The sequence below is a fragment of the Athene noctua genome, chromosome 1 (assembly GCF_965140245.1).
Source record: "Athene noctua chromosome 1, bAthNoc1.hap1.1, whole genome shotgun sequence".
Lineage (NCBI taxonomy): Eukaryota > Metazoa > Chordata > Aves > Strigiformes > Strigidae > Athene > Athene noctua.
This window is the reverse complement of record NC_134037.1, coordinates 80290331-80309267: the sequence shown is the minus strand read 5'-3', so window position 1 is coordinate 80309267 and position 18937 is coordinate 80290331. Positions and strand designations below refer to the sequence as shown.

The 18937-nt window shown below is 43.1% G+C and overlaps 1 protein-coding gene across 2 annotated transcripts in view; it reads right to left on the bottom strand.

Moving 5' to 3' along the window:
• Nucleotides 1–14797: 14797 nt before the first annotated feature.
• The window catches only part of CEP43 (centrosomal protein 43), a 28333-nt gene continuing 24193 nt past the window's right edge, over nucleotides 14798–18937 (bottom strand). The window contains exon 13 of one of the 2 annotated variants that reach the window (XM_074896657.1): nucleotides 14798–18773. In XM_074896657.1, the coding sequence (XP_074752758.1) occupies nucleotides 18699–18773 (75 nt within the window). In that variant the 3' untranslated portion in view covers nucleotides 14798–18698. The remainder of the gene's footprint in view (nucleotides 18774–18937) is intronic. The other variant, XM_074896658.1, reaches the window with a different exon arrangement.

Below are 18937 nucleotides of genomic sequence, written 5' to 3'. Positions count from 1 at the left end.
AGGAGGCACATTACTGATCATTTCCTCACAGGAGCAGCAAGTTGGCAACTGCTGTTGTTTAATTCTGTGCTGCACAGAGAATGCAAGCATGTCCTTACATTCCATTCCTGAGAGATGATGGGTTTGTCTCCATAAATATAATCTAGCCCACGTTAAGACATGCACCTGATAACACTGTAGGGCAGGTATGTTGGAGAACCATGCAGCACAACTAAATCTACAGCAATGATACTATTGGGCAACAGGCTGGATAGTGAAGAACTATCTACTATCTACTATAGTAGATGGTTAGCTCAGATATTCAGGTGTAACTCTCCTGCCAGGTGTCACCGGTAGCACAGAGGGACAGATTCAGTTATTTAGGCATTCTGGCACTAATTTGAACTTAGAGCTGGAAAACCGGAAACTTGGTTATGGCTCTTAGCTTTGGCAAGGAAATCTCTCCATCTGCAGCAAGCCTGAGACTTTTTAACAGGTCTGTCTCTCAGAATATCTTCCTTACCCAGTGGAAAGCTATGCCAGATAGCTTAGGTGTCAGAGGCAGTACAGCGCCCAAAGGATCCATTAATCTTGCTCCAAGTTAAATTGCTTTTGACGCCCACCAAGGCACATTACTCCTGGTATTGTCCCTGCTCATTACAGGGCTGGGGGGAAGGTTGGACTAGATGACCTTTAAACCTTCCTTCCAACCCGAACTATTCTATGATTCTATGATTGTGTTGTGCAGCATAGACATGTTCTTTACTGAAGAGAAAAAGCATGGGTGTCTGTGAGGACACACTTGAGAAAGCCATCAACTGATAACTACCCATACTCCCTCCTCCCCAGGATGTTTTGGTTGCCTCCACCATTGATATTTGGGAAAGTGTGCCAATATTAACCACTTCCTGCTTCTCTGCAGCTTCCTCCCACTTTGCTGACCAGGGTTGGCAAATATCTAAATTTGCACTGGTCCATCACTCACCCGCAGTGGGCTCTCACTACCCTGAAGCTTTAGTGCCTATCCCAGGAATCACCACCTAGATGCTAGCAGGGACGCCCACACCAGGATCTGCACCTACACCGTGTGGCTGCTCTCTGTGGCCTCACAAAAAGCAGTCTTGGCTCTGCCTGCTTCCTCCTACAAAGCGGGACAGGGAGGAACTGATCTTACCATGCCCCAGCATAGTTTCTCCCTTCAGAGAGGACCATCTGACAGATATGTTTCTTTCACTCACCTTCAAGGCATTCTTTCTGTCCATGTTCAAGTGACCTTACCAGTCTGTGTTTGGAGTCAGGATCACGCCTCAGCTGGGAATATTTGGGCTAGCAGTCTTGTTCTTTCATTACATCACATGCACAATATTCCTTTTCCTATTTCACAGCTCACTTTCTCCCAAATGCCATTGCTAGCTGAAATGCTGAAATGAGACCTGGGCCAGACAGTCATTTCCTTCTACCCAATAGCAGTCATCAAGGCAGAGATGCTGCTCTTCTGCACCTTTTGTCCATTTGTCTTAAGCATATCTTTTCCCTGTTCAGTCCCGAGAGCCAGGGGCACTAAGTGCCCTAACTGTCAAGGCACATATCACAAAAACCATTTAGCAGATTACCTTTTAATATCAAATATACAAAACCAGAATCCAAAACTGCAATCGCTTTCTCAAAGCAATGTTGGTTACATGAAGTTTGTGTAATCTTCTCAACATTAGTGTAAAGTGAAGGCACAGGGTCAACATGCCCGGTGCTAAACACTACATTTCATTTAATGTTGCAGCACTGACTCTTTAGCCCCTTGTGAATCAGGGAAGGCCTCAGGCCAGCAAGGTGTTTGGACCTCTGCCTACTTCTAAATGTGTGAATAGTTCCAAAGGTGCTTTTCAGTCAGGTTTCAAGACACAGTTGAGTCAAAGTGTCAGCTGCCACAGGCAGTGGTCCGCTACCTTCTCCTGGGCCCTGGCACCTGCCTTTGTCTCCAGGGGCTGGCTTAGCTTGCCAAAACATTGGCAATCTCCTCATTCTCTTTCTTTGTTGGTTTGGTTTGCTTTGGGTTTGTTTTTTTGGTTTTGGTTTGTTTTTTTTTTTCAAGTGAGGAATTTCCCCCTTGTTTAGCAAACAGAACTGAATCATTCAGGGGTCAGGTGAAAGCCAGCGAGAAGAGCCCAGACCTTGATCCTAAATAGAGTTGAGTCTAGCTTACCTCCCTTCCCTCTGCTTGTGGAAAGAGGGTTCTCCTTGGTGAGAATTGTCATTCCCACACACAACCAAGAGGGAAAATCTTACCCACACAGGTGAGGTTTGTCCACACTAACCCACAGTGATGCATGAAGTCCAGAAAGGATCCTCTAAGCCTCACCCTGACCTGGTTCTGGAGGAACAATGATGTCTTCCTGGCAGGACACGATGTGTGTTGTTTGTGCCGATCATGCCTGGATTGTCCTGCTGCAGCTGGCACACAGAGCAGCCACCCCTCAGGAGCCCCCTTCTGCCTGTCCAACAGAAAGAGGCTTCTATTACATTGACATCAGGACTGGCATTCATTGCCAAGACAGGTCTCTCAGTATATCTTCATCACCCAGCTCCACAACAGGGTGCGTTCTTCACATCCAAGTTCACACAGCAACCTACTGTCAGCTAGGGTGTGTCCAGGGGTTTGTTTTCCTTTTTCCATTTTGACATATACAGGTGTTACGTGACACAGGCTATACATACTGTCTTTTGGGAGGATGGAAGGAAAACCTGCTTCCCTGTCACCACCACTCTCAGCACAAGCAGGAACGGGACTTCCAGGTCTCAGCCTATGTGGCTGAAAAAGAGATGGATGTCTTGCCCTTCCCCACAGCAAGTGCAGGCAGCAGAACTAGAGGGGTTTGTTCCTCTTCAGATGTTGCCAGACGTGTCTAACCAGCCTGATCCACACTACCTCTAGCATAGGCTGGCTTGTACCCTTGCCAAAGAATCCTTGCTCTTAATACTTCAGTGGTGCTAAAATAGGCAAGCAGCTTCCACTAATACAGGATTTTTTCTGCATTTTTGCCAGTAATTTCATGTGATAAATGATGCCTTGGCTGTGACAGAGAAACGGCTGGAATCCTACCAGCTGAGATCAGCCAGAAGGTTCCTGGAAGTCCTGAAGTGATAATGTGGGGCCACTTAAAAAATTTAATCCAAACAAGTACAACAAAAGAGCTTGCACTGTGATATCTCACTTAATGGTATTACTGAAGAGTAACTATGAAAGGAGCTACACCGTAATTACTAGATTCATGTCCTGTGTTACCGAGATGCTACTGCCTGATAACCATGAGCTACACAGAAATCAGAAGTTCCCCAAGCTCTACAGAAGTGGAACCAATGGCAGGATTAATGACTCAAAAAAACAAATTCTTGTTACGGTATGGTATTGCGATAATAATTTATCTCCTTGCGGGTTCCTCACCATCTGAACCAGCTGTGAAGTTTCAGTACTCAGGTAGACACTTCTCAGTGCAAGATGGTGGAAGGAAAGGGAAAGGCTGAACTTCAGAATCTATCCCTCTGCTCAGATGTGCCACCCTGCCCACAAAGGGTAAGAAGAAGACCATGCTAACAACTGAAAAGAAGCCCTCAAGCACATAAACTAGGTCCTGCCGGATTAAGCAAAATGGAGGGTAAGTGTGAGGCCATTGCAGCCTGCAACAAAAGGTGTGTGGGAAAAGCCAGTGTTTTTGCAGTTCTCTCTGAAGGTTTCCTTATGACTTTGAAGTAACTTTTGTTTACACTAATTTTCCTTTTCTGTCACAGCTGAGTGCAAGAAAGACTGTAAAAGACAAGACAGAATGTTAGACTGAAAGACTAGAAGCAACAGGAGATCTGTGGTTAATAGTTATTTTGAGGTCTTACTGTGGAAGATATACCCTCACTGAGGGCAGCACAAAGTTTTAATCTTAAAAGCTCCCCTCTGATGATACGTTAAATAAAAAGCTGCAATATGAATAAAGAAGAAAGGAGCTTTGAGAGAGTTCAATTTGCTCTAATCCATGTACCAAGGGTGCTTTGTTTTGGAGAGGGCTTCAGATTATTTTTGATGAAGTTGAAATCTCATTACTCTAATAATTGGAAAAGACTAGAATCAGACTTGTTTCTTTTAGTAGTCATAAATGCAGAGATTGTTCACTGCCTCCAACTTTGTCTTGCTATATCCGAGATGGTAATATCCTACATTAAAAGTCTTTCATCTCTCCTTCTGCTGTCCTGCAAGGCCCAGAGTGGTTTCCAGTCTGTGTTAGAGTACCTTAGCATCCAACTCACACCGAGGCTTTGAAGCTCTTGTAGACAGCAGCTTCTTCCTGGGATAGTTGCCAGCCTGCTCTCTCAAGGTGGAACTCTTCTGTTCCTATTCTACTCGAATGCTTTGAACTTCAGACTAGAGTCTGAAGCACTGCCCCTGCACTAGGACTTCTAAGCATGTCTCTGGGGTGCCCATTTCTGAACATTTAACCTCTCAGTCTGCCTGGTTCCTGCATCTCCTCCCACACCACAACAGCTTTAATGTACCACCAGAAGTGCAGGCCTCCGCTGTTAAACTCTTCAGGAACTATTTAGTGTTCTTTGGAAGAAACCAAATCTTCTGCTTGAATTGAAGGCAATTCAAGGGTTTCCTTCCAGGACCCTGAGAAGACCAGTAGATATATTAGTCAGGCCTTCCACCCACATACAGTATGTTGAACTGTCTTTATTCCCATTGAGAGCCTGATGTCTCTCTCTTTCTTCTGCTCTAAAGGCTAGGATCATCACCAGGGTGGGTTTCATTTCCTTCTGAGCAACAGCAGTGCCGTCTCCTCAGACCTAGCCCAGACTGAAGCAGCGGGCCAGCTGCAAACCATCTCACCTTCAGCAGAGAGTCATTGAGTTGTAATGACAGGCCATTGTCCTGGGTTGGAGAGGAAGAAGGCAACTGGACCAGCATGAGAGGAAATCCACACCAGCACTAGTGGTTCTCAGGGATGTAACAAACTTCACGAGCTGTATGGTCTGACAAACTGCCAGCTTGCAGCAGGTCCATCCACCCACATTTTATGGTTGAGGACTTGGCACACAGAAACATTAAGCAGCTTAGCTAGAGTCACCTGTGAAGCCTGTGGCAGACCTGTGAACATACCTTGAGAGATGCAGGTTGGTGCCATAAGGGCTAGGTGGCCTTTCCTTGGACCATATTTGAACAAAAGTATTTTCTCTTGGTGCTGGGAACAGAGGTGGCTGGTGGGAGCACAGCTGTCATCAGGTTCATGGTGTCATTCTGCAGAAACCAAGTGCAACTGGGAGCTGAGGAAGAGATGGGATGAGAAGGGGCAATGCACGGACAACAGAGGGAGAAGGATATAGTAAAAGACACAAGGGAATAAAGGCAACAAAGGAGGTGAGGAAATTCAGAAAGGAAACCAAAGAGGAAACAGACCATATACAAAGGGAAGGAGCTTAAAACAATCAGTCAAGGGACTTTTTAAGCCATTGTCTTGTGGCTACCTATGCTGTGTTTAGCATGGCTGAGTTCCCAGTCCGACAGGCCTCAGGACTAATGAATGCAGAGGGCATTTCTGAGAACAGCAGTTTTTACTTTTTCACAAGCCATCCAACAAATGGGAAGGAAGAATACCCTAACCTCTTGCTAATACCACTGTACAAATCTGAGAGTGAGGAAGGCTCTGCACCACACTGCCCAAGCACGCCTCACTGTGTTCTACCAGGAGTTTGGCACTGGTCCCACACTGCCTCACCATTGACCATTCAGGCTCTAAATATAGAGCAGAGGATCCTCTACTGTCCTTCATCCCTCCTTCCTGTGCCTTACTGAGACTAGACACAAATTCGTGTTTGTGTAATTTTATCTGAATGTGCAATTTTCTGCAGGTGGAGGCTAACACAAGGCCATAAGAGACATCAGTGTCCATTCATTTATTCACTTAGGTAGGTTTAACATCACACTGTTAAATTCCCCTACCCTGATGTAAACTTGTGCACAGTGCCAGGCACTGCCCCTTCCCAGTCAGAATGCACGGTGGGGACTGTCCTCTTGGCACATTGCACTGGTGGGCAATACCTTGAATGGCAAAACTTCTGGTTTCCCCAAAGCCCTGGAAATTCTCCACCATATGAGATTTTTCTGCACGGCCACAGCTTTGATCTGGAGTATTAAATTCTATGAAACATTGTATTTGTTAAAATAATGTCTACAGATCACTAATAATAATTTCAAATAACTGTGTGCCCCAGGCTTGTGGCAAACAACAGGCTACTGCAGTTTTAGATTAGAACCTCAGGTTAAGAACAAAAGCTACAGGAGGGAAGGGGCAGTCATACTTAAGAAAGCAGTCTGTCTTTAGCTATGTGGTCAGCTTATCACAGTTCAGCTTCTGGACTCCTGTACTGTTGGAATCAAGGAGGGAGAAAATAACCTCCAACTGATTACGTTTGCTTGCTCTGGATGATCTCTTTTTTGTTCCTGCCTGTGGAATATTTGTTTCAATTCACTTTCTCAACACCTCGAGGCAGCACAGAGAGGACCAAGTAACAATAAAATGATTCATTAGCAAAATTTGCCTTTACTGTGCAGAAAAAAAAAAAAGCAGTTGACCTGAGAAAAAGCACAGTAGTGACAAGAAAATGTATAGATGCTATTTAATGCAAAAGATCATGCAACAGGATAGTCTTCAGTTTGATTCCCATGACCAACAGATCCTTGGTAATCAGTAAGAACCTTGTTATACAACAGCATGAGTCAGGATGCATCCTTTTTTTAAAAAAAATTCAAAGGCCACAAAAGCAAACAACATTGGGAGATGAACAAACGAAAAAGAATAAGGCTGTTCTGCAAGATTTCCTGTTCTCTGACGCATGGGTAATTGGCCTATATTTGTGACCCTGTTTTTTTAGGTTTGTAGCTGTACTGCAGAGATTTGATCCTTTGCTACAAAGCCTGTGCTGTGAAGGAGTGGGAATGGTCAGTGCTGGGTACAGAGTCTTGCATGAGGTACATGGCACTCTAACTTGCATGCTTTCTAACTTCCATGTGGCCCTAAGCCTGAACAAAACCTTAAATGCTACTCTTCAGCAAAGGGACAAAGGAAGACACATGGGAAGAGACAAACAGCCTCCTCTCTCAGGCATGTCTGCACCCAAACCTGAGCTGCTTGGTAGAGCCAAAGCCCAAGGTGGGGTGGGGCTGGCTGTTGCTGGCTGTGGCAGTGAAACGCCGAGGAACTCTGTGGTTCTGTTCCCACCATTAACAAGGGTGAGGGCAGTAAGTGACATTTATGGAGCTGTCCCTAAAAATCACGTGTTTCACAGGTTTGCACTGCAAAATCATGCTCTTTACATGGTTTGCACATGCAAGTGCATGCTTCGGGCACTGCTAGAGCTGTTGGGTTACAAGGTAACACAAAAAAACAGGGGGCCAGAGCTACGAGATCATACAGTCTATATGAACTGCTACAGACATGCAAATCCTCATCTTTTCCCAACAAACGTATTTGCTAGCACATCCCCCACAACACCAGGCCACAACCAAAGCCCACCTTCTAAATTTTTGTTCACAAACAGGATTCTGACTTTCTGCTTCAAAATCAGAGTGCTCCTCACAGGTAATAATCTCTAATGTGCTGCTGTTATTTCTTCAGACTTTTTACCTTTTAAACTCAAATTAATCCTCTCATTTGCTGTCTCCAGCTCTAAATTGCCCAAGTTGGCATCTGCTTCTGTGTCAAGAATATGGCCACCTGCCTCAGGGAAGGGAGCACACCTTCAGCCCTTCGGCAACACAAAGGGAGTTTCCCCGCACCGAGCCGTGGCTCTCATGTCCTGGCTGCAGGCACTCTTACCTGTTTCAATCACTTTTACACCATAACTAGCTCTCTGCTGCCGCCCATTGCCTTCTCAGCTTCATTGTTCTGTGGGCTAGCCTCAATTCATGGGCATACATGTGCTTGATTTCTTTTTCTACGTATAAACTGGATTAGCTTGGGTTCTTTCAAAGTGGTACTTGACACTCATTTCTGCCCATATTTTTAGTAACTCTGGCCTCCTTTGCATCTTTACGCAGTTTAGCTTAATTCATTTTGATATTTAAGGCAAAAGGAGCATGCATGAAAGGAATCGGTGCAGAAGAGCTACTGTGCATTAACATCACACTAGTTTATTCTACCCTAGCTTCTCAGGTTAGATGAGACCTATGGCCCCAATGCATTCTTTCTTTTTTTTTTTTTTTGACTGGTACTTTTAACTCCTTCCAATTAAGTACCATCAAATTAGCACACACTTATTGAAACCAGAAACTAGTGGAAGAGAAGTTATTCATGAATTTTATTCTCTCTTTCATGGAAGAAGTCCATGTGAATTTGTCTTATTTCTTTCCAGGAAAATCAGAATTCTCATGTCAGCACCTCCCTGCATGTGTAATCACACCTTAAAGGGTGCAAAGCCTGCTCATAGTTCAGACTTTCTCATAGTTTTGTTTAACAATTTCTGTTCAGGTGCCTACTTTAAAATTTCACTTGATTTCATTAATTTAATTTCATTAAACTTAATTTAATTTCATTAATTTAAAATTTCACCTAATTTAAAATTTCACTTAAAATTAACTTAGTCTAGTGCTTGAGTGTAACTGAGAAACAGTTTTGCAGTGCTACAGTTAGCAATAGCTGGGGGGTGTGTGTGTGTTGCTTTTTTATGGCAGAGTTTGTTACTAAAATCTACAATTTATTCCTTAAAACATTATTTTAAATTTTGTATTTCTCCCATTAATGTGTGCTAAACTATGAAGTTTAAGTGTACAAAATTCTAATCTCCAGGATTGCTTTAATGTCTGAAAACCAGAACTAGTATTTTGTAATTCCCTCTTGGTCTGATTGGAATTTTTCAAACTGCATATCTTTCAAATTTATCAGTTTCCTTTTAGTGAACAGAGCACAGCCCTTCTACTCTGCAGTTCAAAGGAGATGAAGAAAACATCAGTCAACATGTCAGCCACTCGTTTGAGCAACTTAACACTATAAAGGTGTCTTTTCTTACAAAGGCTGTCGGAGTAATTTTGTAAAATCCAGTCTCTGTAAAACATTGCTTAAGTAGGCAAATATCACATTGATTTCAAGGAAATGTATGCTTCAAGATTTTGCTTAAATTTATCCCTTATTCACCCACAAGCCAGAACTACTTAGACTGTTTTAAGCATGTTTACTCGTGTTTAGAAAGATTTGGAAACAGTGATCTGGGAGGCGGCAGGACAGACAGTGTTGGGCAGGGGCAGGCATGGCCGGACAAGCTGCTGAGCATCAGCCGGTTTGCACATAGCTGCCCCCTTTCGTACTCTTTTCCCTCTGTTTGCCCACACTTGTTCCTGCAAGCCGCTGTGATCCTTCCCTTTTCCCCTTTTAGGTGCTTATCCTAAACATCCGCCAACAGGATTTATACACCCCCCCGAGCTGCCCACCCTGGCACCGCAGGGTGAGCCCATGTCTCTGCAGGTCCCTGAGCCTGTGAGGTGACCTGAGGGCTTGCCTGGGGGACAGCTGGCTGGCACCTCTCCTGGGACAGCCCAGGGAAGAGACAGGGCAGGGGCTTTGGGGGCTCCAGTTTGCTGTCAGCTCCCCCCGCCCTTGCTCCTCTGTGCTCTTAAGACTTGAGCCTTCTATAATGCAACATTCACCTGTGTAAAGGTAGGTGGACTGCACCATCCCCTCTCCTCGCAGAGTGTTTCCCAGCCACGTTTCCCCTCCTGGTGGTCAGTACTCCCCGAGCAGGAGGCTTTGTCAGCCTTGCTGAGCCTCACAGCCCCACGCCTCAGGACAGGAGCTGCAGGATCAGAGTAGCCCCCAGTAGTGGCAGCTGGACCTGCAGTAGTTACCTTGTTCCTCTGCCCTCCTTCCCATTTGTGGAGATGAGCTTTCAATCCCACAACCCAACACAAGGCACCAGAATTAAAATATAACATGAACATCGCTTTAAAAAAGCGATTCTGTCATGATCATTGAAGCCAAAAATGTAACTGGAAACACTCCTTTGCCACATGCCACCCCTTTCCCAACAGTGCCCCTTGCAGTATGCCCTGAGGGACATCTGTCAGCCAAAAGAGACCATGTTTGTGAGCATGAGGTGCAAGTCTTTCCATTTCGGAGCAAAAAAAGCTGAAGCACCTTTCTTGCTATGAAGATGCGTGTGATACTTCTACAGGGGAACGTGCGAATGACCTGATTTTACTACCTTATATCTGTTGTGGTTTCCCCAGAGCATAGAGCAATTGAAACAAAAAATCTGAAGCTTCTAAGAAACTGAAAAACAACTTTTAGAAATCTTACGTCTTGTTTTTAAACATAGATAGATCCAAGTGTAAGGATCAGCTGCAGTTACTTGCACAGTGTACTACCCAATTATGTTCTAAGTTCACGCTTTCTAAGAGATTCCTTCAAGGACATAGGTTTAAAACCTATGTCAACTTTATTATGACATTAAACTATTGTATTTGCAAATGCTGGCCTTTCTGTGTGAGACAGTTTGCACGTACATGAACATCTGCATCGATAAATAGTAGCAAAACTGTTTCTACATGCAAACAAGGTAGTTTGCATGCACAGAGGCAGCCAGATTGAGTCTGTCTATCCCCATAACTAATCTTTCATATAAAGGTCTGTTTTGGTAGAACCATGGAATAATTTAGGTTGAAAGGGCTCTCTGGAGGTCCAGGCTCCTGCTCAAAGCAGACCTAACTTAAAAGCTAGATCAGGTTGCTCCAGGTCTGTCCATTTGAGTTTTGAAAATTTCCAGTGATTGAGAGTTCACAACCTCTCTGGGCACCTGCTCTAGTCCTGGACCATTCTCATGGCAATTTTATAGATTTTTTTCCAGCTGCATACATGAAATAAAATTCTCTTGATGCAATTTGACTGTTGACCTTTCACTGGGTACCTTTAGGAAGAGTCTGTTTTCTGTACAGCCCTTCGTAAACATGGAAGACTACAGCTTAACCACCCACCTACTAGAGGCAGAACAGCCCCAGTTCTTTGTAGGTCACATGCTCCGGCACCATCACCAAGCTCTGACCTCTCTCTATTCTGTACTGGGAGAGTCCAAACTGAACACAATACTCCAGGCATTGTCTCACAAGGAAGGGAATATAAGGGAAATAACCACTTCGTAGTGGCTATGCTTTCGTAGCCAGCAGGCTGACTCACTTTTCCAGGCCTCCGCTCTTCACAGCTGCCCCCAGGCCCTTTTCTGCAAAGCCCAGCCCATCTGTCCACAATTTGGCTATATAGATGCTTTGGGAGAATTTGTCTAAAGCCAAAGAACATGACATCCACTATTGCCCTCAGAGCCATGATAGAAGGGGATTGTATTGGTCAGGCAAAATTTGCCCATCATAAACCCATGCTGGCTGTTCTCAGTCACCTTATTTTCTTTCAGGTACTTAGAAATGGATGCCACAAGGAGTTATCTCAAATTTCCCAGCGACTGAGGTGAGGCAAACTGGTCTGTAGCTTGCTGGATCCTCCTTCTCACCTTTTTAAAAGCTAGATGTAACATTTTCCTTTTTCAGGTTATCAGAAATGTCCCTTGATCACCATGACCTTTCAAAGAAGTCTAAGAGCAGACCTTGCCAGTAAAGACAGAAGCAAAGAAGAAACAGTACCTCAGTCTTTTTTACTTTATCTTCATCACTAGGTCACCCACTCCATTCAGCAGCAGGCCCACATTTTCCTTCATTTTCCCTCCACTAATGTCCCCCCACGGGAGATATGGACACGCATACAACCAATATAATCAAGCAACGCCAATTTATTGAAGGTAAACAAGTCCTTTTATAGCTTTATCCTGTGTACTAGAACGGTACGTGACACAATTCCTTATGATTGGACAGTTAGCTTTGTCCACGCGCTTCAAGCCTTCTTGCGATTGGATAATAAGCACCACACCAGCCTTGTTTGTCTTTCTCCGCCCAACACATTCCCTGGAGTTGTTTGTTTGTTGAGATCTTTGTCCTCCCTTCAGGGTGATGTCCTTGTCATGTCCTTGCCGAGGCTGCGGCTCTTATCAGTCTTGCTCACGTGTCCATTATCTCACAGAAAGCCCTTTAGGATCCCTACACCACCCTTGTGGAAACCTTTCTTGCTGCCTTCACATCCTGTGCTAATTTCAGCTCCAGCCAAGCTTTGATGTCCCCTTGTACTGTTCCCGTATGCCTGTGCAGTTCCATAGTCATCCCTTGCAGCCCATTCACACTTGCACTTTCCATACAATTTTTGCATTTGAGCTCAGCCTGGAGTTTCTCAATCAGCCAGTCTGTCCTTCTTCTATGCCTCTGCATTGTTTTGCATAGTGAAAGGAATCCCTTTCAAAGGCAGCCAGCTCTGGCCCTCGCTCCCCCCTCAGGGCAGCCTCCCACAGGTTCCTGTCAAACAGAACCCTGAACAAGATGGAGTTCACTTCCCTGAAGTCCAACACTCTGCTACCTGTCTTCCTCTCTGCTCTCAGGATTTCTAACTATCATCTTGTGGTCACTGTAGCCAAGGTTGCCATTGCATCTGAGTCCTTCTTCCTTATTCCTGGGTAGCAGATCTAGATCCCCCCCATCCTGTCCAGCATTCAAGTAAAAGATGGCCCCTCACACACTGTAAGTCTCCTGGCTTGTGTTCTGCCAAATCAGAGGTGCTTAAAAGTACCCATGAAAACCACAGCACGCAATCAGAAGACTTTTCCAAATGGTTTAAGGAAGGCTTCATTCTCTTCCTTTTCTTGATTGAGTGGTCTATTGCAGGTGCCTACCACAATATCCCCTTTGTTGGCCTCCCCTTCAGCCATGATAAGAAACTCCTGGCGGGTGTCATCAGGGCTTTTTCTATTCCATTTACGTTCTGCACATTCAGACTCCTCATTTTGGGACCTCCCCCTCTCCATTCTTTTTCCCTGCCTGCTTGTTAAGCTTGTGTCCATCCATTGAAGCATTCCAGTCATGCAAGCTATTCCACTGTGTTCCTGTCATCCCAGTGATGTCACAGCTTAGTGACTGCACAGACTTTCTCTTGTATTCTCTGCTGCACATTTGTGGAAAAGAACCTTGGATGATCCCAGTCACCCCAATTTCTTGCAACGAGGGATGTCCCTCCCTCACACTTTCCTGTGCGTGCTCCCTTCAACTCCCCGATACCTGCAGGCTTTGGTCTCCACACCCAACAAACCTAGTTTAAACTCTTCACAAGGTCAGCAACCCTGCCAACAAAGATAATCATCTTCATTCAGGTGCATCCTGCCTTTTCCTAGCACTTCATTCCTCAAAGACAGTCCCATAGACATAAAAAAGAACCCCAAACAGCATCTTGCCCATGACACCAGCAATACACTAGAGGTGGGGTTGGGCAGAGAACAAACAGGTCTGATGGGCAGGTGGGTGCTTTTTCCCTTTGCAGAAGGAAGTCCCTGACTACTGTTCCCCATCACTTTCAGCCTGTCTCCAACAGCACAGCTAGATGCATCCCCCCCCAAAAGTCACTCAATCTTGTTGTCAGGGTTCTACAGTTTTCTCAGTAAACATCTGAAATGGGAGAAAAAGTCTTCCTATTTAGTCCTCCCTGGGAACCCCAGCCCCCCCCCCAGTTAAACAATGCCTCTGGCCCTCCCCTCCTTCCCTGCAATGGGGGACTGGGGGTCTTGCTTTTAAAACGGCCACAGAATACCTCTGCCCTTGGGTTGGCATTCCTGCTGCCATCCAGTCTGCTTCACCAGGCAGCTCAGTGTCATGACCAGAGCACAGCTCCTGCAGGTGCGGCTGCTGCCATCCCAACCCCTGGGAAGCTCCAGGCTCTCCCTGCAGCCTGCATGCGGACAGCCACATCCTCCCTAAGGTTGTGTCTGGGTTGAGGGCTCCCGTGCGCCACGGTAGTTGCCGTGGCTAGTGCTGAGGACTGCAGCTTGTCACCATCACCAGTGTGCCCTCTACTGGTCTCAAGCACCATCCCTGGCCTTACTGTTCACCCTCTTCCACTTGTTCACACAGGCTGCTCGCAGGGGTCCTTAGGTGTTAAAAAATAAGATGAACACAAGTCTGCTCTGCTCCCCTGTACTCAGCAAGCAGCTTCTCCATCTCTCAGTTCTGAGTTGCATTTCCCCCACCCTACACATGCTGGCTCCCGCAGGCAGGCTGCTTCCTCATGTACCAGGTGCTGACCAGGACACGGAAGCCCAACACACGCCTCCTATGTCCCCATTAGAGCTCCTCCTCAGTGTGCAGCTCCTCATACTGCCTTCTGTTCCCAGCTGCAGTTCATTCAGGTCATAAGCACCAGGTCTGCATTTTTTTCTCCTTCACTGTGCTTATAAAGCTTTAAAAACCTGTTTTGAGGAACTTACAATGCATTCTGTTGCCCTAGGTCAAAAGACACACTAAGGCAAAAAACCTCAACACTAGAAGCAAACACTCAGTTCATTGAACAAATCAAGCGTTCCCCAAAATAACCTTTTAATTATATGCTCAACTTTGGTGTGATCTATTGTTCCTTTGACTACTGTACCAAGACATCGCTTGAAGACTGCCCTAGTGAAAAAGAATGACAGTCCATCCTCCTCCTGTACTTAAAGGCTCTCTATTAATTTACTGGCCATTTCTCCCCCAAACCTACAATGGACATAGCTAAGGTGATTCATTTCAAGGCCTGTTCTTTGAAGAGCCAGTTATATACTTATATTTTGCCCTGTGAAATATTAAAAAGAATAAATGATCTGGAAAAAGTTACACAAGAAGTTTTGAACTGTGATTGACTATAAGACATTATGGACATATTCCAAAGAAGTGACATTGTGCATCAAAGGACAGCTAAATGTATTTTGCCTATTATTCTCTATTTAAAAACCCCCAGACAAAACACAACAGCAACAAATTTTAGTACCCCAGTAACCTGAAACCAGAAATTGTATGCTAGAGGTCACTGGGCATTATTTCCCCCCACCCCATTTTTATTAGAATTTAGTACTGTTCATCATATATAAACAAAGGAACTGACACATTTGATGTTCACTATAGTTCCATCAGAGGTTCAATCTCTGGGTAACTCAATGACCTTGAATAGACTAGTTTGTTTGTTTTTTTTTTTTTTTAAATCAAGGTAGTCATATGTTGCAAGTTACATTTTTGCAATACTACACTCATTATAGCTAGTCTGTAGGGTATTTTTTTCAAGATGAATGAGATTACTTACAAATCTACCAAAATTACATCTTTTACAACTCAGTCAACTTCTCTCTTGGCTCTACAAGGAAAACATCAAACCTAAAAAAGATGCATCTGGCATTTCCCAAAGTGAACACTGTAGTGATCTTGCCAAGATCTAATTCCTGCTGCCCAGACAATACTAAAACTAGAAGTTTGTCAGCTTTTATCTACAACTGAACTGAAATATCCATGAATGCATTCCTTCCTGAAGAGAAGACTGGGCTTTGTAGAAACGATTTCATCAGTGAAAATTATTACGCTAAAAAGCTAAGTAGTAAACTCCTTTATCACTATCACCCAGTGACCCTGTCAGTTACAGAAGTGTTTACATTGTCTCAAGAGCTAGATACATTGTCTAAATCAGGGCTATATTGTCAAGAGTCTGGGAAAAACGTCACTTACAAGGAAATATTTTATCAGATGTGCCATGGTTTTTCACTTTGTTTAACAAAAAGTGAAAAAAGGGTGGAATACAACAACTTTACTACAAAAAAAAAAAAAAAAAAGGAGATAGTTATTGGTTTTATAATCCATCCTCGTTACCCCTCATTACCATAGTTCTACTAATGGCATGGAAATGTCAGCCATACCTCAGTTCTTTATTTTTTACTTCCAGAAATGACAGGATTTGCTAAACAAATGACAGAGTTTGAGCATCTAACAAAAAAGCATATTTCTAACCAGACCTAGTTGGTACAGAACTGCAGAGACCAGTCATAAGCGCCCCTCTTAGATGCTTCCTTCTCTGTTTTCAGAGATCTCTGTGAAAAGGTAGAACCAATACAGAACATCACTGACAGGAACATTCCACATGTTTTTTGACAGTTGATTCTAACAGACAGATGAGGTTGGGTATTCAACTGCATTAGATCCTTTAGGGAGACACCTAATGTAAAATAACAACACTGAAACATACAGCAAAAAAAGCATTCAAGAGAACTTAGCTTGTCAGTCATGTTTAAGTAACTCAAACTACCAACAGTTAACAAGACAAAATTTTCCAATCAAGATTGTATTTTTCCCCCCCTTTTGTCTGTTGAATCATACACCATCTGACAACTTGGTCTGATACACAGTAACCTTATTCAGTCTGGTCTTAATCAGTCTTTAGGATTCACCAACAGGAACTGCAAGATCCTTTTGAGCTTAGAAGAAGCCTGAGCATGCACATGTCCTCAGTTGTGGACTGGACTATGAAAAACATATTTTTCAGTAAACCCTCCCAACACCCACAGGGCTTCCTGAAATTCCTAAATTTTAAGATTTTTTTGGTTCAAGAAGTCTCAAAAATACAATTTAGCCAGCACAACAGCTTTATTTTGCAATTTGAATTATTATACACAATTCAGTAAAAGTCCACGGGAGGAACAGCATGGAGACTTACTACTTTTTTGGCATTTCCTTAAATTAGAGCCAAAGTGCAAGGTCTCCAATTAACCCCCAAGGTAAGAGAACAACACTTAACTGTTAACAAAAGTCATGTTAACACTCAAAATATTTAATTAGTTATTTAAAAGGCCACATCTTCAAATGCAATTAGAAATCATTTAATAAAGTTTTTGTTTCTTTTGGTATGATAAATTGCCACATATCCTACAGCTAACAGGTAAGGAACATCATGTTTTCTCAAAACATGTAAAACACCAAACACCACTGTCTGTACATTATTCCATACACCTTAAAAATGAATGTCAGAAATCAATTGTTCCCAGGGATTTTATTTCCTTCAGACATGCTGTTGCTCTTAAAGAAAGAAAGAAAGAAAAGCCTAAACCCAACTTTCCGTACATAGTATCTTGAGGCACATGTTCCCCCGTACTTAAAGGAATTTTTACACAGGATGTATTGTATGTTACAACGCTGTTACTATTTAAAGTCTATGGCACATTGATTTTTTGGGGGTGAAAAAAATTCTTCTGTGTCCAGCTGCTACAATATGGCACAAAGTTAGACGTTAACAGCATGACTAAATATTCTGATACTTTTTTGCTGGCTATTTTGGGGTGCACATAAATAAAAGGCACACTTTCCCTCTCTCCTCTTAAATCATTTATGTACTGTACAAGCCTAACTTCCCAGCACTGCCCCATTCCTGCTGGTCCAGTGCAAAAAAAGATTTGTCAGCATCCAATGCTAGTAGAAGCTCTCTATGCTTAACCAATGGCTTTAGTTTAGCATGCTACTTCCACTGTGGTGACCACTGATGAGAGGCCAACAGTGTTCCTGAAAAAAAATTACAAAGCCTTAAAAAAAAAAAAAATTATTTATATTCACTTACATGTATATTTTCCAAATGTGTTTACAATGTTCAGAAAGTGCACATTTTGAAGTCCTGTTTATTACAGATGTCCATGACCTATAAATTATAGCAGCGCCATGTACAACAGTATCATTAAAGAATGTCAATGTTTCTATTACTGACCCTGTTTTGCAAGAGTATAATGAAAATACAAGAATTTGCTCTTAGCTAGAACTTAGTGTCCGTAATGTCCTCGGCATGGTATTTTTAAATATTTGCATTTAATTCAGTACAGCTGTCAATCTGAAAAACAGAAGGGTAGTGGTTTCACTTTTTGGCGCTCATTTTTCTGTAACAAGGATTTTCAAGAATGAAAGTGAGCTTACAGCACATGAAGAGCCCTCGATAATAAAAGCTCCGCAAACCATTACCACACTGTTAAAAACTTAACAAAAACCAATAGTTAATGATTTGTGGATCCTTACAAAACTACTTTTTATGATTTAACAACAGGTAACATCGATGAAATTATCATATACAAAACCAGTTTAGGTCTTAACATCAATGGTTGGACAAACATATTTAAACAAGAATATTCAGAGTTAAGACTAGTGCTAAATTTAGCTCCTAAATTTAGCTAAACTTAGATTTGAGAGTTTAGATACTCCCAATTTGATATGCCTATAAAAAAATAAGTCCAACTTTCAGAAGAGTCTGAAAAACAGCAGTTTCAAGTAAGTCTGGAGCAATTAGGTACTGTGGCTAGAGTTACCATAAATATGTACTACGTGTTGACTTGACAAAACTGTGTTAAAAGAAGCGTGAGTTGAACCACTACCTCTGACGGTTCTTGCTTTGGTTATCTTTAAAAAAATTCAGACTGTTACAATAACAGTGCAAGTTCATTATAAAGCCACATGCCTCTCTGCAGATGTTCTCTTATCAATTGGTTTTTATTATGCCCACTGCCAGCAATGGACATTCTGCTTGAAAATCCACCTCCTGCTGTAAAAGGTTTGGCTGAACCAAATGAAGAAAATAATTCCGATCTCAGACTCAAATGGGAACACACTATTTCATTTAGTTCTTGTTAAGAATATTTGAAAGCCTTCTCCACCTACAGTCTTTCTGAAACACAAGGCACAAATAGGGAGTGGAGTAGACATTCCAGCAAGAAGTGATTGTCTGAAATTAACAGTCCACAGCAGTCTTCTAGTCCAGCACAACAAACATTTTTGCTGTCCAATTCTATGCCACGTCTTCTAGATAATCTGCAACATCACTTAACTGAGAAATGGTAAGGTCTTGCGTGATGCCTTCAAGCTAAAAAGTAAATGAAATTACAAACTCAGAAATCATAGAAACAGTAAACATTATTTCTTGTAGTCTTTCATATAGCATCTCATCCTTTTGGCCTCAAGCTCTTTCAGTGAGATTTCATACTCCTTTAGGAGGTGCTCAGACAGCTCTTGAGATACAGGGATAAT